The 23,043-nt window shown below is 34.4% G+C and overlaps 1 protein-coding gene across 1 annotated transcript in view; it reads left to right on the top strand.

Moving 5' to 3' along the window:
- LOC149571451 (uncharacterized) overlaps positions 1-22,414 on the top strand; it is a 92,596-nt gene extending 70,182 nt beyond the window's left edge. The window contains exon 6 of the mRNA XM_089812963.1: positions 22,043-22,414. Coding sequence (XP_089669089.1) covers positions 22,043-22,169 — 127 coding nt within the window. The 3' untranslated portion in view covers positions 22,170-22,414. The remainder of the gene's footprint in view (positions 1-22,042) is intronic.
- Positions 22,415-23,043: the final 629 nt, after the last annotated feature.

Raw genomic sequence — 23,043 nt, 5'->3', positions numbered from 1 at the left:
TTTAATTTTGAATTAAGTTGATTTCCTATTTCACATGACTAAGATTTCCAACAACTGTTTAAACTGAAATAAAATCTATTTACAATGCTGAATTACCAAGAATACAAAATGAGGTGTTAACAATTAATGTATTCATTTAACTCTTCTAGTTTTTCAACCGAAATTAAATAGTAGATAAAAAGAAATACAACTTGAGATATTTGTGATCATTTAACTAGTTTAACGTAATAGCTATTTATAAAGTAAATGACTTTCATCTTAAAATGAAATAACCAAACATATAGAGGTTAAAAGAACATACAGATTATTTTGTCAAGCATCTTTTATTGGTTGTTTGAGCCTTGGCTTTGGTGAGAGGAGAAGCATTGACATAGGCTTAACTTTCCAACCGCGGACCATTACTTATCCCCATTTATTCTAATTTCATAGAATGGCCCTCCCTACCTCGAGGTCGGGCTTGGGATGTTCATTAATCCAGCCATCAGAGTATCTAGGTGGGTTGAGGTCCCAACAGTTATTCAATAAAATAACTGAAGCGTCTGGACAATCAACATAGATCATTTGTTCCGGCAAATCTGCCTAATTCCACCCTCGCCAAGGATTTCAAATTGTGGATTGACAAACCCAATCCCCACCACTTGGCTTGACAACTTACTTCATGAATGGAACATGCATGAGCTACTGCATAATTATTAATCATGTTATTTATTTATTTTGATGTCATTCTTGTCCTGCAGATTTCTATACACCTCCTCACCATTTTCAGGCCAACAAGCCGGTGATTCCTTGGTGCTTTCAGATAAGATTCACAATGATATTTTACACCTTCACCACATATTGGCATTTTTTCCTGGTGAATTCCTTGCTGTTCTGGTTTCAACATTATATTAGGGTGTAATAAATTCCAACTGGAATAATAACTTTCTTGCCATTATTCTTAAATGATTCAGAGAAATTCTTCATATTCGGATGTTTATATATGTAAGGAAAAATGTCAGACTATATGTATCAAACAGTGCATTAATATCAAGGAAGGCAGTCAACTGATTCTACTAAGAAAACGATAGTCTTTTCATGGAATATGACAGACTTATGCATTAAATCTTTGTCTTATTATCTTAAGGAAAATGACAGACTTGGAAAGGGAAAACGACAATATCCTTTACTTAAATCACTGCCTTATTACAGACAGCTTAAAGAATGAATTATGAATCCAAAATATTCATGAAGAAAGCATAAAATAAAAGGTTACGGGTTGAATTTGATATCTCTTACGTGACCAAAAATTGAGATCGACTTGCACTTGATAAAATCCGCCAACCCTGCTATTAGACATTTGGCAAATGGAAAACGATTTAAGTTGGAAAAGAATAAATTCTGAACAAAGGTGATTGGGTGGTGCCTTTGGAGCAGAGCTCAGCCTCACCGGTGATATCAAGTAATGTATCTGGTTGCCAAGGAGAAAGAATGGCCGAGAAAGTTGAATGCCAAAAGACGATTAAGGAATTCATAATATAGACTCGAGTTTGTCTTTACGGCTTCCTATAGTTACAAGACTCTATTCGAAAGAAAAGAAGAAAGGAGGAAAAAATGAGAAAGAAAGATGAAAGGTTTTTAAAGATTAATATTATTTTATTATTGTTTTATTTTCTCAAATATGCTTATATGTACGTAATGATAAGGTGGCATCATTGGATTAATATTTTTAATGGAATGGTGTCATTTTATTATTATTTACATATGATCATATTTGAGAAAGTAAAATAATAATTAAATAATATTTATATTTGATAATTCTTTAAAGGTATGAATTTATGTTTATTTTATATTATTTATTATAATGTTCCACTTATAGCTCATGCGGTTCCACCATGAAATCTGTTGCCAAGTCCTAGTAACCTTGCCAAGATGGTTTTAGGTCAAACCTGTCGATTATGATGACTGAACTATTCGACCATCCCCTTCCGATGACCTTGTTTCGCAATGCTTCCCCTCTATTTTCAATCTTCATCCTGTAATCATTCAAAACAACGTTCTCGCCAAGACATCAATTCAAGATTTATAAATTGCTAATTCAAAATCATCAAGTAATCGTTAGGGATTTCATCAATGTCAGAATAACTAACTTTACATGCTCATCATATATGTACAACGGCTATAATTAACTAACTCAATTTCACATGATCATGAATTAGATTGATACAACGGATATAATTAACTAACTCACTTATAGATGATAATTAAATCGATACAACGGCTATAATTAACTAACTCAATTTCACATGATCATGAAGGGATAAGCAACGACTATAATTAACTAACTCAATTTCATACAAACATTAAGAAATAATTTGATTCAACAACTATAATTAGTTTAAAAATTTAGGGCAAAATTTCGGATGTAACATACCCACCCCCTTAGATTTTTCATCATCCTCGATGAAAATAGTAGTTAATCAGTTAAATAAAAGAAATAGAATAAAGTATTCAGTTTTCAATTTAAGAGAAAAGGTAGGGATATCTTTGAAAAATATCATGATAATCTTTCCAGGTGGCATTATCTTTTGTGTACTGGTCCCACTGGACCTTGTATTGTGTTACTTATCGATTTCGTAAGCGTAGCTTACGTATCTCGAGTTTTCTGAGCAGTTTTACCTCTACCACTCTTGGCTCTCGCACTTGCAGTAATTTCTAATCAATCATATGCCCATGGTGACTAATAAACTTTTTAAGGTAAGACACATGAAAGACGTCATGCATCCTGGCAAGGGCTGGTGGTAAAGCAGTCCTGTAAACCACTGGGTTGACAACCTCCAAAACCTCAAAAGGTCCTACATATCTGGGGGCTAATTTTGTATTCTTGCCAAACTTGATAGTACTCTTCTGAGGTTTAACTCTTAGTAACACATTGTTCCCTACAGAGAATTCTCTGGGTGTTCTTTTAGCATCAACATAACTCTTCTGTTTGTCGTTTGCTTCTTTCAATCTCTGATGAATCTGAAGTACCTGTTCTTCCAACTCCTGAAGCATTTCAAGCTCGACTATGTCCCTGTCTTCCAATTGATTCCAACTTACTGGAGTTCTGCACTTACGGCCATACAAAGCCTCAAAAGAAGCCATTTTAATTGAAGACTGATAAGAGTTATTATATGCAAATTCGACCAAAGGCAAGTATGTTTCCCACTGATATTGTCGATCCATACAATATACCCTTAAGATCTCCTCTAGTACTTGATTTACTCGCTCGGTCTGGCCATCTGTTTTAGGATGATAGGCTGAACTTATATTCAATTTGGTACCCAAGGCTGTAAATAATGTTTACCAAAATCTAGAAGTTATCCTAGCATCTCTATCTGAAATAATTTTCTCTGGAACCCCGTGTAACTTGAAAATTTCTTTTATGAACTTATGAGCAATCTTAGGTGCTCCATCAGATAAATTCCTTGGTATGAAATGTGCAACCTTAGTCAATCTGTCAACTACGACCAAAATAGTGTTATGCCGATTTCAAGTCATAGGTAGCCCTTGTACAAAATCCATGGATATTACTTGCCACTTCCACTTAGGTACCTCATTTGGATGCAACAAACCTGCTGGGTATCGATGTTCTGCCTTCACTCTCTGACATTCTAAACAACCTGCTAGAAAATCAATTATTTCCCTTTTCATTCCCTTCCAGAAATATTAAGGTTTTATATCAGATAAAATCTTTGTTACCCCTGGATGTTCTGAGTATGGAGCTGAGTGATATTCACCTAAAATTAATCTTCGTAGTTCAGGGTGATTTGGCACATAGATTTTGTGGCGATATCTCAACAATCCATCTTCTTCTAGGCTAAACTCTAAATACTTGGGATTCTGCAGATCTCTAATTAGTGCCATGCTGATTTTTGGATAAAACTCATCATGCTCTAAATGCTGTAAAATTTGGTCTCTCAATCTGAAATTTACCATAGTCATTGCCGAGATGTGTCTTCTCCGGCTTAGGGCATCAACCATCTTGTTTTCCTTTCCTTTGATGTAGCTTATGTCGAACTCATAATCTGCTAAAAATTTCAACGATCTCCTTTGTCTAGCATTAAGATTTTGCTGGGTGAAAATGTATTTTAAACTTTGATGGTCAGATCTAAGTTCAAAAGGTTTTCCAATTAAATAATGTCTCCACATTTGTAAGGCATGCACTATTGCTGCTAATTCTAGGTCATAGGGTGCATAATTTTGTTCGTAATTTTTCAATTTCCTAGACTCATAAGCAATGACTTGTTCTTCCTGCATTAATGCACCCCCCAAACTTTCACTTGATGCATCAGTGATAACCACAAACTGTTTCTGTGGATCGGGTACCCTCAAGATAGGTGCAGTAGTCAGTTTTTCTTTCAGAAACTCAAAAGCTGATTGACATTTTTCTGTCCAAACAAATTTCTTTCCTTCCTTCTGGAGTGAAGTGATTGGATAGGCTATTCTTGAGAAGTTTCTGACAAATTTTCTGTAGAATCCAGCTAATCCCATGAAGCTTCTGACTTCAGATACGTTCCTAGGTATGGGCCACTCTTTAATTGCTTTAGTCTTAGATGGATCTACTGCTATACCCTGTGCTGAAATAATATTCCCTAGGTACTGAATTTCTTTCTGGTAAAAAGCACACTTAGATAGTTTCCCATATAACTTGTGTTCTCCAAGTCTTTCTAGAACTATCTCTAAGTGTCTCTAATGTTCCTCTTCATTCTTGGAGTATATTAAAATGTCATCTATAAAGACCAATACAAATTTGTCCAAACAATTCCGAAATATACTGTTCATTGAATTCATGAAAGCTGCGGGGGCATTAGTTAATCCAAATAGCAATACTGTAAACTCATAATGTCCATATCTAGTTCTAAAAGCAGTTTTATGTATATCCTCATCCTTAATTCGTAGTTGATGGTATCTTGATCTTAGATCAATTTTTGAAAATATAGTCGCACCCTTCATTTGGTCAAAAAGATAATCTATCCTTGGCGATGGGTACCGATTTTTGATGGTGACTTTATTAATCATCCTGTAGTCTATGCATAGCCTCATGGTTCCATCCTTCTTTCTTACAAATAACACAGGGGCTTCCCATGGTGAGACACTAGGTTGAATCATTTCTTATCCAACATGTCTTGCAGTTGAATCTGCAACTCCATTAATTCTGTGGTGGTCATTTTGTATGGGGCCCTGGATTTGGGTTCCGCTCCTATATCAAGTCTATGGTAAAATCAAATGCTCGAGAAGGAGGTAATCCAGGAAGCTCCTTAGGAAACACATTTTGATAGTTTTTCAAATAGGGGTGTTTTTCTTTGAAGGATTCTTTTAATTTTTGCTTGATTTCTCCATCTTCATAAATATAATCATCCCCATATGTGGTTTCCCTTGTATCTTCAACTCTAACTGCAAATATTTTACAGCCTTTCCTTCCATATCTCTTAAATTGCATTGCAAAAATCTGTTGTGCTCTAATTTCATGTTTGATTCCTGAAATACTTGTGGGTCTACCTTGATCATCCACACGTTTTACAGTTTTGGCAAGACAATCTACCTTAGCCTTATGTTCACTAAGCCAAATAATTCCGATGATAATGTCATCTTACCCTAGCGGAGCTACATATAAGTTCAATTCTGTAGAGAAATTTGGAAAATCAACTTGAGCTTCAAACAGGCATTGTTCTACCTTGGCCCTTGACTAATTTGCACACTTGACTGTCCATGGTTTTTCCATAAAACTAGATCTTTTTAAAAATCTACTTAACAGCCTAGGTGATATAAAACATCTAGTTGCTCCAGTATCAATTAATATAGACACAGGGTTTCCGTAGATTTTACCCGGAGTTTCAATGGGGCCTATTTGCTGCTCCGCTTGCCTATTATCCAAGGCTGCATGAATCCTCTGCTGAAAAACTTGCTGTTGCTGTGGCAAAGGTGGGTGCTGTGACTGGTTGAGGTTAGGGCACTGCTTCTTAAAATGATTTCCTCCGCAGATAAAACATCCTCCCAGTGGTCCTTTCTTCTCATTATTTTTGTCGTTTTTGTTCATATGAAAATTTCCTTTGATATCTCTTGTTCCATTGCTTTTATTTTCAGGTTTGTTATTCTTATAATCCTTAAATTGTTTTCTCGGCGGTCCAAAATCAGCACCTTCTAAATTTTAGGTAGTCTTTCTTTTGTTGTCCCGGATGGAATCATCCTTTCTAATCTTATGTTCTTGTCAGACAACCTTTTCCAAAGCCTCTTCCATGGTTCGAGGTGCAAGAACATCTACAGCTCCCCCTATCTTGTTATTCAGTCCTATGATAAACTTTCTCAACTTCAGATTGGTGTCTTGCTGGTAAGGTGGTACGTATTTAAGCAACTGAGTAAACTTCTCCCAATATTTATGTACTGACAAATTTCCTTATTTTAAGTTCTGGAAATCCAAGAGTTTTTGATCATAAAAAGTTTGAGGCAGCCAATGTCTCTTAAATATGTCTATGAACTTTTCCCAGGTGATGTCAGTAGATCTAATGTTTTGTTCTACCTTAGTATTTCTCCACCAAGTTGCAGCTTTCTCGGTGAAATGATATATACCCCATACTACCTTTGAGGTCTCAGAGAAGTTTCTAATCTCGAAGTATTGCTCCATTTCAGTAAGCCATGCTTCTGTTTCTTCTCCGGACTCAGAACCAGAGAACTTAGGTGGTTTAATTTTCTTTATATCTGCTGATAAATTAGCCACTATTTCCTTCTTTTGCTTTTCTGATTGTTTGGGAGGGGATTTTGTTATGTTTAGAGATTTCCGTCTCTACTCTAATGGTTTGCACTTCTTCATGATTTTGCCCCATCTAGGCTGCCATTTCACTCATCCTCCTTTCCATGGTTTCTAGTTTTTATTGCGTCTCTTGCAAAATTTGGAGTAATAGTTCATTGGAGGATTGGGGGTTCTTGCAAACTATATCTTGGTTCTCTGCATTTCTACTGTAATTCATTTTTATGTTTCAGGTCTCTCATCTATTAATTTACAATTGTGTTAATGTATGAAAAGAAAAATTTACAGGCACATAATTTTCAAATAGCTCAACTAAGTATTTTGATCTACACAATTTTAGTTTCATTGCTCGACTAAGCAAAATTTCATTTCCATTGTTCAAAATTTCATTTTCATTGTTCAACTAAACAATCTCATTTACAAAATTCATTTCCATTGCTCGACTAAGCAATCTTTATTTACAAAATTCATTTCCATTGCTCGACTAAGCATTTCCATTGCTCGACTAAGCAATCTTTATTTACAAAATTTTCCTCTATTGAGGAAGTCTACAGTATCTTTATTCTTGCTTTGCAGCATCTGGTTTAGATTGGTACATGTCTCGTACCATCCAAGACCTATGAAAATGGAAAAGGGGGCTGCTCTGTTGAGCGTTCCAGTTCTGTATCAGTTTGTTTTTATATGCTGCCTTCTTGGAAGAAGTCCATCTGACTCTCTCCTTCTTCATCTGTTGAATTGCTTGGCTCAGGGTTTCATTATCTTGAGGTTCAGATTAGCAAGAGTAATCATACTTAGTCATGTTCTTAATAAGATAGGGGAAAATAGGATGCCGAGTTTTCTTGCGAGGTGTTTTACATACTAACATCTTGTAGTTAGTTCAGATTTCTATTAAGTTTTTAAGAAGGTGATGTGGTGTTGAACCTAGCGCTTTGATACCATATGTAACATACGGATTTCCTGAACAAGTTTTAATCTTGAATTAAGCTGATTTCCTATTTCACATGTCTAAGATTTCCAAAAATTGTTTAAATTGAAATAAAATCTATTTACAATGCTGAATACAAAATGAGGTGTTAACAATTAACTAACTTAATCAGCTGAATGTAAATATCAGATGTATTCATTTAACTACTTCTAGTTTTTCAACTGAAATTAAATAGCAGATAAAAAGAAATACAATTCGAGATATTTGTGATCATTTAACTACTTTAACATAATAACTACTTATAAAGTAAATGACTTTCATCTTGAAATGAAATAACTAAACATACAGAGGTTAAAAGAACATATAGATTATTTCGTGAAGCTTCTTTTATTGGTTGTCCAAACCTTGGCTTTGGTGAGAGGAGAAGCATTGACATAGGCTTAACCTCCCAACCGCAGACCATCACTTATCCCCACTTATTTTGATTTAATAGAACGACCCTCCCTATCCCGAGGTTAGGCTTGGGATGTTCATTAATCCAACCATCAGAGTATCCAGGTGGGTTGAGGTCCCAACGGTTATTCAACAAAATAACTGAAGCGTTTGGACAATCAACATAGATCATTTGTTCCGGCAAATCTGCTTAATTCCACCCTCGCCAAGGATTTCAAATTGTGGGTTGACAAACCCGATCTCCACCACTCGGCTTGACAACTTACTTCATGAATGGAACATGCACAAGCTACTGCATTATTATTAATCATGTTTTTTTTGTTTTTTTGATGTCATTCTTGTTCTTCAGATTTCTATATACCTCCTCACCATTTTCAGGCCAACAAGCTAGTGATTCCTTGGTGCTTTTAGATTAGATTCACAATGATACTTTACACCTTCTTCACCACATACTGACATTTTCACCTGGTGAATTCCATGGTGTTCTAGTTTCAATATTATATTAGGGTGTTATTAATGCCAACTGGAATGATAGCTTTCTTGCCATTATTCTTAAATGATTCAGAGAAATTCGACATATTCGAATGTTTATATATGTAAGGAAAAATGTTAGACTATATGTATCAAACAGTGCATTAATATCAAGGAAGGCAGTCAACTGATTCTACTAAGAAAATGATAGTCTTTTCATGGAATACGGCAAACTTATGCATTAAATCTTTGTCTTATTATCTTAAGGAAAACGTCAGACTTGGAAAGGGAAAACGACAATATCCTTTACTTAAATCATTGCCTTATTACAAACAACTTAAAGAACGAATTTTGAATCCAAAATATTCATGAAGAAAGCATAAAATAAAAGGTTATGGGTTGCATCTGATATCTCTTACATGACCAAAAACTTGAGATTGACTTGCAATTGATAAAATCCGCCAACCTTGCTATCAGACCCGTGACAAATGGAAAACGATTTAAGTTGGAAAAGAATAAATTCTGAACAAAGGTGACTGGGTGGTGCCTTTGGAGTAGAGCTCAGCCTCATCGGTGATATCAAGTAATATATCCGGTTGCCAAGGAGAAAGAATGGCCGAGAAAGTTGAATGCCAAAAGATGATTAAGGAATTCATAATATAGACTCGAGTCTGTCTTTACGGCTTCCTACAGTTACAAGACTCTATTCGAAAGAAAAGAAGAAAAGAGGGAAAAATGAGAAAGAAAGATGAAAGTTTTTAAAAATTAATATTATTTTATTATTGTTTTATTTTCTCAACTATGCTTATATGCACATAATGATAAGGTGGCATCATTGGATTAATATTTTTAATGTAATGGTGTCATTTTATTATTATTTACATATGATCATATTTGAGAAAGTAAAATAATAATTAAATGATATTTATAATTGATAATTCTTTAAAGGTATGAATTTATGTTTATTTTATATTATTTATTATAATGTTCCACTTATAGCTCATGCGGTTCCACCATGAAATATGTTGCCAAGTCTTAGTAACCTTGCCAAGATGGTTTTAGGTCAAACTTGTCGATTATGATGACTGAACTATTCAACCATCCCCTTCCGATGACCTCGTTTCGCAATGCTTCCCCTCTATCTTCAATCTTCATCCTGTAATCATTCAAAACAACGTTCTCGCCAAGACATCAATTCAAGATTTATAAATTGCTAATTCAAAATCATCAAGTAATCGTTAGGGATTTCATCAATGTCAAAATAACTAACTTTACATGCTCATCATATATGTACAACGGCTATAATTAACTAACTCAATTTCACATGATCATGAATTAGATTGATACAACGGATATAATTAACTAACTCACTTACATATGATAATTAAATTGATACAACGGCTATAATTAACTAACTCAATTTCACATGATCATGAAGGGATAAACAACGGCTATAATTAACTAACTCAATTTCATACAAATATGAAGAAATAATTTGATTCAACGGCTATAATCAATTTAAAATTTTAAGGCAAAATTTGGGATGTAACACTAGCCATAGAGGATTCCAATCCTCTATTTTCCCTGATTTTTTGCCTTATTGGAGGCATGGGGAAACTAAATTAGGCATTCAATTTGTTCTACAAGATGGAGGTTTGACTAGTGAGCCTTAAGCAATTGGACAACAAAAATGAAACAAGGTGAGAGAGGAGCAGTGATATCGGGGCTAAGTTGAAGAAGTAAAATCCTCCCTTCAACATTTTGACCTAGTTGGTAAAATCCTTGCCCGCCCACGACCCTCCCTGCCCCCCCAAATTCATGCCTTGTATATGAGGTGCTGAAAGCATTAAAAAACTTCCCCTCTCAACATAGGAGCAGTAAAGTGAAGTAGATGGGCGATGTTAATCGAGTTTGAAGACCAGATCAAAATTGAAAAAATCCTTTGGAGGTGGCAGATTCTGCCACCCTCCTGGTATTATTAATCCTAGAGGGCACTTAAATTCCGTCCTATGTTTATGGAGCAAACATAGAATAAACTCCCAAACTTAACAAAGATCAAGAGAAAACATGATCCAAGGAGAGACAATAAAGACCAATCAAATCAAGTTCAATGAGGAGATGGAATAAGTTTAGAAGGTGAAAAAATGTTAAAAATCCACTAAACACCCTAATCTCCGCCCAAATGAAAGAGCAATCCCCAAACATATCAAATATTTGCCAATGATAAAATGAGAAAGAACTCCCAAAATTGCTTGGTGATTGAACTTGGGGGTGATTTAGGATAATTGGGCAAGGTTTTAGTAGACAAAATATGCTGGCAGAAAATCTAGGGGCATGACTAAATTCCTCTAGGATTCTTCTGTCAGCAAACATGGTAAATTTCCGCCCTACTTGGAGACTCGACCAAAGCATTAATGACCAACAATGTTGTTAAGGAAGTTGAGCTTTTCAAGATCATTTTTCTATCCTTAATAGGGTCAGCCTATGAGGCTGTAAAAAATGATTTAAATAAACAAACCCCATTGGCTAATATGCCAAGGTCCACATATGTTGGGGATTGTACATTCTCAAGCCTTTACTGTGTATATAAGGAGAAAACAAGGTCAACTTTTCACCGAGGCATAGGAACTTTATCCCTCCTGTAGCAGTGCGTTTCCCCTTCAAGACGACGAATTTGGTTTAGAAGTTTCTCTTTCTTAAGGCATCGAAACACACAGTCCTTCCTACGCAATAAGAAGCAGCGAACTATCTCATGAAAGTGGCAGGGTGATTGAGTGGTAGTGGATCAATATTTTGGAGGATAGCAATATTGGGTGAAATTTGGAAACTAGTCTTATCCTCCAGATTTCAACAGAATTCATATCAGATTGGAAGATCGAAGCCATTTTATGAATAAGGATCAAAACTTGAGAAATTCGCAAATAATGAGGGAATTTGGTTCTTAACCCTAGTGAATCCATTATTGAATTCATGTTGTTGCTTCATTTGAATATCAGTTTTATGAAAATCTATGTCATCTCTCCTATCCCCTTATCAATTTTAAAGAAGTTTGATACATTTCATTTTGCTTTTCTGCTTGCAAGGAAAATCTCTCAGGAGGGGGAGGTTGGAAGGCAAGGTAATGATCAAAACTTTATAGGTTTCAAGTAGATGCTTCAAGCTTGGCCTCAAATCTCTAAGTGAGAAGGAGAATAATTTCAGATTATAACAACATAAATCCAAGGCAAGATCAAGGTGTAATCCAAGAAAACAAGAGGAATCCAACTACGTGAAGACATCATCAGGATGAATCGAAAGAAAGATCAAGTTCACAGGTACAAGCAAGTTCAATTCAAAGCTATGATAAAATTTCTAGAGGATGGAGAAAATTCGAGAAGATGAAGCAATTTGGGAATAGGCTGTCACATTAGAGAGCTTGACGAGGTTGGGTATCAAGAGATATTTTCCTATCACAAAGAATAGTTGAAGTCTACAAGATAAAGGTGATGAGATAGCACCTAGTTTTCTTCTACCAATCGAGAAAACTCAAATTACAAGTACATTCAATCATAATATGTCAAGTGTACAATTTTCTCATTGGCTTACAAAAGAATTATAATTATTGGCCCATAGGATGGTGCTCTCACTTGATTGGTTGATAGTTTGGCAACCCTAATCAGGGTTTGTAGGGATTAATCTTGACCCTTCAATTAATCTTGGCTATTCATTATAATTGAACATCTATGAAAGGCCAAGAAGCCCTTCTCATTTGTAAGAGAGCTAGAAGATTTAGATTCATAAGCTTAGGAAATTAGATTAGGCTAGCTGAGGTAGAGACTTGATCAAATTTTTGCTATAATGCTATCAAAGTGAATGATAATTTATTGTTGGTTTTCAGGGTGGATTACTTAATGTTGCTTTGAAGTGTTGTGTGGTTTCCTCAATCTTTCACTCAAAGTAGATTTCATTTCATGTTTAGGTAGTTTAGTTGGATGAAAGAAATTGTGGATGTTTACTTGCTTGACTTGAACAAAACCAGGCACTAGCCTCTTGCTGATTGTAAGTGTATGGCTGGCACGAATCCCAATATGGATTTTTCACAGACAATTTTCTTGAGGAAGGCCCATAAAAATTTGCAAAAAACCCTCAAAAAATACGTAGTTTTAAAATTATTTCCGACAGCAAAATCAAAACTGTTAATGTATATCAAACTTCATATCAGACTGGTATAGTTTTAACAATTTACAGATTTGAATGCTCTGATTTTCTTTTGTTGCAGGTTATGGTCAGATTTTACTCTTGAAGGAATCGGTTTAGTGAATTATATGAAATACAAATGTAAATGAGAGAACACAATGTAATCTTCAGATATGAAACTACCAAACTTCCAATGAGAGTATTGATTGATTTCTATATCCCTCTTGGTCTAATTGACTAGGTATTAATATTTTTTCTAATAGACTTGTAATCAAAATACATGTGGAGTGGACATGTCTCATGTCCACTCATGACATGACTTTCTTAAATAAACAAATATTAATTATTATCCTAATCGAATGATTAGGACTTGGCCAATAATTACACATGCCAAGTCGCTTTGCTCGATCTTAAACAAGGTCAATCATGTTTGATCATATATAGATCGATTCTATGCATGAATATCAGATCATTCCTCTATCTGTACCAAGAGAAGATCAATCTGCAGTTTCAGATTTCAGCATACTTACTGTGATATATAGAGTTTCAATTTGATGCAAGAATGGTTGCTTTGAGTCCAAGGTGTATGACATGATAAATCTATTTGTGTAGAGTAAATGTGTATGTGTGCGTGTATATCAGTTCATATAATGAACACATATACATACACACATGCACATATACAAACAATACAAGCAATCACCCTTTTATCTGACCAAAGCTACCATGTATCAACACTTGCTCTTGGCTAGGGAAGATAACTAAGTATAAATCGATTTAGATATCACTTAATTCGCAATATCAAGGAGTATAGAGAACATCAAATCATATGACATACTTATATCCTAGTTATGGTATGTGTATAGATATCATGTCTCATGATGTCTACCATAACATATCATGGCATGCCCACAAATATTACGTCACATAATATCCACCATGATTATCTCATTAAGAACATAATGATATACAACAGATATCACGTCTCATGATATCTATCAAAATGTCCAAGAGATACTATCATGGCATGTATACGAATATCAAGTCACATGATATTCATCATAATAGTGAACATTGTAAAGTCTTCACCTTACAATGTTAGATACAAGTGTATATTATCAGAAAGATCATCACCTTTCTGTACTGTACACAGGGGGCCCCATAAAGTCATAGAGTCACACATATGATGAAAGAGTTTACAAATAAAATATCTTATATATATATATTAGTACAACAACAATTTTGAGACTTAGTCTCAATAACTTACATTTCAACCATACCAAATTTATTTTTGAAGTGTTGAACCCTATAGAGAGGCTTGGTGAGAATGTATGTTGTTTGATCACTTGTACTAATATACTTCAAGTAGATCACATTCCTTTCTACCATATCTCTCACATAGTGGTAAGGAATCTCTATATGCTTAGATCGATCATGGAACACTAGATTTACTAAGAGCTTAATACAACTTTGATTGTCATAATGGCTACTAGTAGGTTTCAAGGGGTCACCAAATAGTCTCGCAATCAACATTCGAAGCCATACTGCTTCTCTGGCTCCCATAGAGGTTATAATGTATTTGGCTTTTGTAGAACTTTGTGCTACTGAAGACTATTTCTTGCTTATCCAAGAAATCATGGCTGATTCAAAATGAAGCAACATCTTGATGTGCTTTTTCGATTAGTTACACTTCCAACCCAATCTAAATTAGAGTATATCAACTTTCCTATATTTGAGATCATATCCAATAATACCTTGAAGGTACTCAAATATATGTTTTGCAGCAACGAGTTGTAGCTTACGTGGTTCACACATAAACTGGCTCAAAGCATTCGCTGCACAACAAATACCAAGTTGAGTGTTAACCAAGTATAGCAGTGTCCAATAATTTGTCTATAAAGAGTAGGATTTGCAAATCTGGATTCTACTATTGCCTCTTTTAACTTATGTAAGTTGGTTTCCATGGGTGTGGATATTGGTCTACAATTTAACATCTCAAATCTTTTCTGAATATCAATAATGTATTTTCCTCGATTCAGAAGAATACCATTAGGTTTCATCTAGACTTCCAAACCTACAAAGTAGTGTAAAATACCCAAGTCCTTCATGTCAAATTTTGAGGCCAAGTCTTTCTTACATTGAACAATAAGATGATCCTCTCCTGTAATTAGCAAGTCATCAACATATGTGATTAGTATTAACATATCACCTTTAATAATTCTAAAATAGAGGTTTGGGTCCACATCATTCTTTCTAAACCCTAGACCCATAAGATAATTGTCAATCCTTTCGTACTAGGCTTGGAGAGTCCGTTTAAGTCCGTATAGGGCTTTCTTCAATTTGCATACAGGAGAGGCTGTATTATGAATCATGAAACCTTCAAGTTGTTCTAAATAGACTTCTGCTTCAATAGTCCCGTTCAAGAGTACAATTTTCACATCCATTTGGTGTATCTTCTGGCCTTTCGCTGCTGCAATGGCTATGATTTCTGTAACATAAGTGTAATTGGCAATAGGTACAAATGTCTCTTCGTAATCAATACCTTCCTTTTGAGAGAACCCCCTGGCAACAAAGCGTGCTTTGTGTTTCTCTATACTGTCATCTGCAACATGTTTAATTTTGAAGAGCCATTTGAAGGGGACAAAAGATTTCTCTTTAGGTATAGGTACTATATCCCATACATCATTTTTCAAAATGGATTGATACTCTTTTGTCATGGCATCTTTCCATACTTGATGTCTGAGAGCTTCTATTACACTAGTAGGTTCTGAGTTTATGATTTTGCTCATTAACCACATAGCTTGAGAATCTGTTAGGCCTTTTACTTTCTTTGCAAGCTCCTTTGGGTACTGCAAAGTTTTCGGTTTCCTCAATCATTTTTATAGCCCAAAGTGGTCTTTTCTTGTTATTGTTTTGATTTTCCTCTTGATGCTCCCTCTAATTCTTGGGATCAGTTTTGTTTTCATTTGAGGTTTTGTTCTGGGTGCTCCCTCTAAAACTTAGGACTAGGGTCTTCCTCCATGTTTATTGGAGAATCCTGGATTTCTAACTTATTTGAGTTGTTTTCCCTTTTGAAGGCAATGTCTTCCTCAAAGATGACATTTATGCTCAATTCTATTTGTCTTTGTCTAGGTATGTATATTTTGTGGGCTTTTGAGGTTTAACTGTATCCTACAAAAATTCCTTTCGTCTCAGTAGGTTCTAATTTTGACCTCTTCTCTTTAGGCACATGAATATATACAGGACAATTGAATATGCTTAGATGGCTTATGTAAGGTTTTATGCTGGTAAAAACCTCTTCAGGTGTTTTGTTATCAAGGTGTGAGTGGGGGCTTTTGTTTTGGATTTAAACAGTTGTTCTAGATGCTTCTACTCAAAATGAGGTATCTATGTTTTGGTCATCATTGATTTTGCAGCCTCCACAATAGTTTTGTTTTATCTCTCAGCTACCTCATTTTCATGAGGATTATAAGGTACCGTAAACTCCCTCTTAATCCTGACATCAACAAAAAATTCTGTAAAGAGTTCCGAGGCGTGTTCTTTCCCATTGTTTTAACTTTCTTTCCAAAAGAGTTTTCTGTTAGGGCTTTGAACTCTAAATCTTTTAAGGATCTCTTCTAACTCTTTACACTTAAGGAAGTAGATCCAAGTCTTTCTAGAGAAGTCATCCATAAAAATTACATAATATAGGAAAGTCTCCCATGGAAAGGGTAGACGTGGATACACATAAATTAGAGTGGACTAATTCTAATATATTTTTGGTTTTGCTCAAACTTGTTTGAAAGGTTACCTTTGTATTTTTCCCTAGGGCACACCCTTTGCATGTCCCATTATGATTTTGATGATAACACAATTGTGTTACCAATTTTTCCATGATAACACAAAAGTGAATATGCTTTAAGCTTTGATGATAGATCTCATTAGAGTCTGAAGTTTCATGGATGAGGGCTTGTTTTGTATCATTGTGAAGTTTGTATAAGTATCCTTGTCTTATACCAATGGTTTTAGCTTTCTTATATGTAAAGTTCTTTGGCCATGCCAAGACTTTCCCATCCATGAAGGTGACCCTATATCCATTATCTTATAGGGTAGATATTGATACTAGATTTTTCTTAATTCTAGGTACAAAGAATACATCTTTTAGTTGAATAGTGATACCTTGATTCCAATTTGATGATACAAGTTCACACCCCTTTTACAGGATGTGCAAAATCATTCCCAATAGTTACTTTTTCGTCGGTTTCTTCCACCATAGTGTCTAGGTGTTCTTGGAATCCAGTGAAATGCCTTGATGATTCACTATCCATTACCCAAGTTTTACAAGTTGATAGTGTTGAGTAAAATACAAATTTCTTATAGTCATCTTTTGTATTTACTTTTCCAACCTTAGCAAAAGATGCTTGTTTCTTTGTCCTGTCGGGGCACTTGACAACATAGTGTCCATATTGATTGCATCTAAAACATTGAACTTACAACACGCCTTTTCTCTTCTTAAACGATCCATTTCCATGAAAAATTCTTTTTCTTTTGAAATTTCTCTTCTTACCTTTCTTATGAGAATTTGTGTTTAAGACATAAATATCCCCATCTATAGGTTTTCGTTTATTTCTTTTTGACATCTGTCTAGCTTCTTGTAGGCAATCAGATCTTAACTGATCCAATTTTGGAAGTTTTGATCTTGCACTTATGCCTTGTAGTCATGTCTCCCATGAATTCGGTAGGCCACCTAAAGCTACTAGAGATAACTCTTTACTATCAATTTCGTACCCAACAGTTGATAGTTGGTCCCTCAGGTCGGATATTCTCATGAAGAATGCATTGATGGATTCTCCTTTTTTCATGCTTATGTGATTCATTTGCCTCTTTAGTGCAAGGGTTCTGCTAGTGTTATTTATTTCAAATTTGTTCTCAAGGGATTTGAACATAAGCTATGCAGTCTCCTGTTTTGCCAATATAGGTACACATGTTCCTTAACTGCATCTACTATTAATTTCATGGCTTTTTTGGTATGCTCAGTCCATTGAGATTTTTCCAGTTCATGCTCAGGTTCTGTCTTTTTGTCTTCTACATATGAATCTAATTAGTTGTCTTTTAGTATCATCATGATTCTCAACTTCCATGATGTGAAATTGTTTGCACCTTCAAGGCAATCCTCAAATCTGATCATATTTGACATTCTTGAAGAATGGAAGTGACTGCAATGTTAAGGCCAGTAATCTGATTTCTCAAGTTTAATTTTGGATCTTCCTTGACAAGGCTCTAATACCATGTAAATGTATATTAAACTTCTCACCAGACAGGTATAGTTTTAACAATTTGCAGACTTGTATGCTCTGATTTTCTTTTGTTGCATGTTATGATCAGATTTTACTCTTGAAGGAATCGGTTTAGTGAATTATATGAAATACAAATGGAAATGAGAGAATGCAATTCAATCTTCAGATCTGAAACTGCCGAACTTCCAACGAGAGAGTATTGATTGATTTCTATCTCTCTCTCTTGGTCTAATCGACTAGGTACTAATATTGTTTCCAATAGACTTGTAATCAAAAGACATGTCATGAGTGGACATGTCTCATGTCTTCTCAGGACATGACTTTCTTAAATTAAAATAAACAAATACTAATTATTATCCTAATTGAATGCTTAGGACTTAGCCAATAATTACACATGCCAAGTCGCTGATTTACATATAATATTATAGATCATTTGCTCAATCTTAAACAAGCTCAATCATGTTCAAATGTTATCATCTTCGATCATAACTAGATCGATTCGATGCATGAATATCGGATCATCCCTCAATCTGTACCAAGAGAAGATTAATCTGCAAGTTCAGATTTCAGTATATTTACTGTGATGTATAAAGTTTCGATTTGATACAAGAATGGTTGCTTTGATTCCAAGTTGTATGACATGATAAATCTATTTGTGTAGAAGAAGTGTATGTGTGCATGTATATCAGTTCGTATAATTAACTGACACACATACACACATGCACATATACAAACAGTACAAGCAATCACCTTTGTATCTGACCCAAGCTACCATGCATCAACAAAAACCTTGGGTCAGTGCAAGCGACATAAAATGTAGAACCAAGAGTAGAGAAAATCGCCAAATTCAGTCACAAACCCATGTGCAAAACATAACTCCACAATCTTTGAAAAAACACAGGAAAAATGGGCTTGTTGTTTCTAAGAGAAAACACAGCAATTCGTGGTAAGAAAACTAGAAAAAAATGTGAGTCTCTACCTACGAAAACTCAGATAGAATCCTGTCTGCAACAAATGACCAAGGAGATGGTCATGGAAGCTAGAAAATGAAGGAAGCAGGCTCTTGTTTGCAGAAAAACACCCAAAAAAGAGATGAATTTTTGACCAGATATTTGGTTGTGTGAACAGGCTAGAAAAACACGAGTTTTCTGGGTTCGTGAATCTCCAAACATGAAGCCACAGACAAAAAACGAGTCGATGTGCTTCAAATATGGCCCACAAACAGGTGAGAGTGCAAGAAAAATCATGGCATCCCACAATGTCTGCAAAAATGCATAAAAACACTTCCATGAAAAGACATAATATTGGAAGTGAAAACTTTTGAAAAATCTCAATTTGAAAAACTAATTCATGGAAGAATTTCTTTTAAATTTTCCAAAAAGTTTATACCCGCTTCGATACCATGTTTCGGTAAAAGAATTGAATGAATTAAATGGAACGATCAAATGATCATTTAAAGGATTACAAAGACGACGTTTCTGCAATTGTAAACTAAAACCTATCTAATATTTATGTAAGTTACACTATTGACCATTAGATAATAAATAATAAAGATACTATGAAAGATATTATTCTAATTGACTCTTCACAATGAGGGCAAGAAGAGAGAGCTGGGAGACAGCACTGGATGGAGCTAATTGCATGGTTTGGCTCTGGTTAAATTGGTTAGGTTGGACATGGTCAAAATGGCTTGGTATGTACTGTTTCATTTAGAGCTCTTGCATGACATCTTTGGTTTTTGTTTATTATTAAGTTTTATTATAATAAGTAGGCTTTACCCACAATTCATGGACTACAAAAAATGATCATCAGATGAGATATATTTTAAGCTTAAAAAGACCAACCTTGAAGCATGTCTATTTCAAACAATTTGAGAAAGATTACAATTAGAAAACACATGCTCATGGTTTCAGAAAGATGACAAACATACCAATAATCAAGATTCTTGAAAAGTTTCCTGACAGCTACTTTCTGCCATACATTCAACCATTTGAAACAAGCTTTCTTGGGTTCAATGCCAGACACATTAAATCTGTTATATGAAGTGACGGGGCAGTCATGTATGCCATTGCCACTTCATATCTTATTTAAAATACAACTGAAATGAGGAGAATAAACTAATTTATACAATTGTTTGGTCGTGTTTTAAAGGATGGTTTTCATGTATCCAATTCAGTGACGAGACGACTTAAACATCACACTCTTAAGACTTGATTCTTAGGCTAAAAGTGTTAAATAGTCAAAGTTGACTTATTTTTCCAAGCTTAATTTCTTGTTTAGTGTGATTTTTAAGGATGACCCTTATTGAAGTCTTGAATCTTTGAGGAAAAGAGTAAATGTCAGGTGGCCTCATATCCTTGTCAGACAATTTGAAGTTGATCTTATGTTTTTTTTTCCAATTTTTAAAAATACAGTCAATCATTTGATAATTTCCCTGGGCATTTAAATGCTTTTGAAGGATGCAGTTGGAGGAGATTGAATCTTATCCATTTTTACAGATTTAGAAATTATACTGAACTATAAATGATATGAATATCTGATATCAATTGTGACTGTATTCTGTTTTTGGCCAGTCCTTTGTTACCTATTTTGGTTTGTATCATATCTGGCCCAGAAAGAATCTGCAAGAAATATCGGTGATCTAAATCTGTATCAGTTTGCTCTACTGTATTCATCTAATTGTAAAAAGGTATTTTTTCGAAGTTAAATAGCAGAAATTGAAGCAAAATTGGATTTAATATGCACCTGAGATAGATGATAATATAAAATGGTACCTTGAAGGCTTGAGAAATAACTCACTTCTGCTTAAATTAGGTTTTGGATACAACCATGGTTTTTTGTCTTGCCAGTTTGCTTCTGTAATAGCCAAAAAAGAGTGAATTGATGTTTGGATGTGCATTGATTTCTTCCTAGTGTAGCTTGCTTGTTTGCAGAAAAATACTCACACTTACCGTACAAAAACTTTATTTATGAATAGAAGAATAGAGTTATAATAATAGAATTAGTGTAGGCCCCTCTTGTAAATTGTCTCCACATGGAGTTTGACTTAATGCATACTATGCCCTCAAGCATTTCCCTGTCATCTTTTATGTTTCCGTAATCTCTTCTATATCAAGCAATTGATCTCTTTCTGCTTGTACTGTTGTTTTATTTGTTATCTGTGATTTATGCATAATATTTTCAAAGGTGCTCTTGGAAAACATAAGATTCTTGTACACTTCAGTTTTTAAATTTCTTATTCTGTTCCTAATTGACAATAATATGCTGTCATCATAAGGACTAGCTTTGGATCGAAGTACTTCACCTGTAATGTTAATGTTTATCCTTCAACATTATATCAACATGAGTTTTATAGATTTCTAATTCGGTTCCTAATTGACAATAATATGCTGTCATCATAAGGACTAGCTTTGGATTGACGTACTTTGCCTGTAATGTTAATGTTTATCCTTCAACATTATATCAACGTGAGTTTTATAGATTTATGGCTAGGGACAGTATCAGTATTTGTTAGTGAGAATGTTCTGGACGGTTTTATCTATCCATACACTTTTTTTTAAGATCTTTTTCATATGGAAGGCATTCAGTAATTAAAAATTTTATTCAATAAACCATCTCAAAGGTGTTATTCTACATCCAAATATGACACTATTTCCTCCAGAATGATTTGGAGTCTCTTGGACTATAAGTTATTTACCTGAAAGCAAAATAAGAGAGGAAGGTTTTCCATGCAACTGTTGTTTGAATAGCTGTATGTACTGCTGAATTGCATTTCTCAGATTTTATAATATGACACTAGATCTTGCATGTCTTCTGGAACTGCTTCATGCATGGAACAATTTATATTTTATCCATAGACTTGTGGAAATCTTTGAATGTCACAGAGAGATTATTAATGTCACCGTATCTTAACACTTCCTTTCTAGCTACACCAAGCATGGAATAATTTATTCTCTTGTTTCATTTATAATGTGACAGATATGTGGACCGTGAGAATGAATTGAGAGAAGCCAAACCAGCTGTTATACCTCCCAAAAGGCTTCCATTGGATCCTTGGACTAAGTCTCGCCTTAGTAAACAATGGGCTCCTCGCGAGAATGTATAGATGCATGCCAAGCCAGCTGTTTCACCACCTAAAAGGCCTTCATTGGATCATTGGACTATAATAAGAAACTGTTTGGTGATTGTTTGTAAAATGTGTCATGTATTTATGCGGAATCAAAGGTTCAAAAGTATTATTGGCATGTTTTAAGGGGCGAATTATATTATTTTTGATGAATTATTTTCTATTGAGAGTTTCAGTCTATGAAGCCATTTCACCAGTGCTCATTGCACAGGCATTTGACAGTAGCAGTTATGTTAAAATTTATTTTTTGGCAGTAGTTTATCCGGTTAATGATTTTCCCCTTTAAATAATTATTATAGAATCTCAAATATATTTTTTCAAAGAAATGCTCTTTATTTTATTTTAAATTATATTTAAAACATACAATGCTTTAAAATGAAAATTTAAAAAATCAATAAAATACTAAGGTCTAGGCTGTGAGCAAAACAAAAAAATACAAAGTTTAAAGTTTATTGTATGTACTGTCTCTATTTTTTCCTAATACAATTTTTAATGGTAATATTAAAATTTTTCTTTTTTCTTTTAATCTTTTATATTTAAATTTTAAATTTCATATTTTTTAATTTAAAAAATATATATTTAAACTTAACTATTATTTACTAATAATTAAAAAATATTTACAATTATATTTTTCTTTCATATCTATACACTTAACTAAAACTAATAACATTGATAAGAGTATTATCTCATTTTTGATTAAAATCAACAACATAACAAGGGTGTTGACCCTTAATCAGAATCTAAGGGTGTCAAAAGAGATCGGCAACCCACTAGCAAAAGTTACTATTACAAATCAATACATTGACCAAAAAAGTTAGTAATCCACCTCAAGAGTGGGTAAAAGTGTGTAGAT

The sequence above is a fragment of the Cupressus sempervirens genome, chromosome 2 (genome assembly GCF_028749045.1).
Source record: "Cupressus sempervirens isolate cs-2001-9-10 chromosome 2, ASM2874904v1, whole genome shotgun sequence".
Taxonomy (NCBI): domain Eukaryota; kingdom Viridiplantae; phylum Streptophyta; class Pinopsida; order Cupressales; family Cupressaceae; genus Cupressus; species Cupressus sempervirens.
Note: the sequence above shows the minus strand (reverse complement) of the source record. Positions and strands in the feature narration are given on the sequence as shown.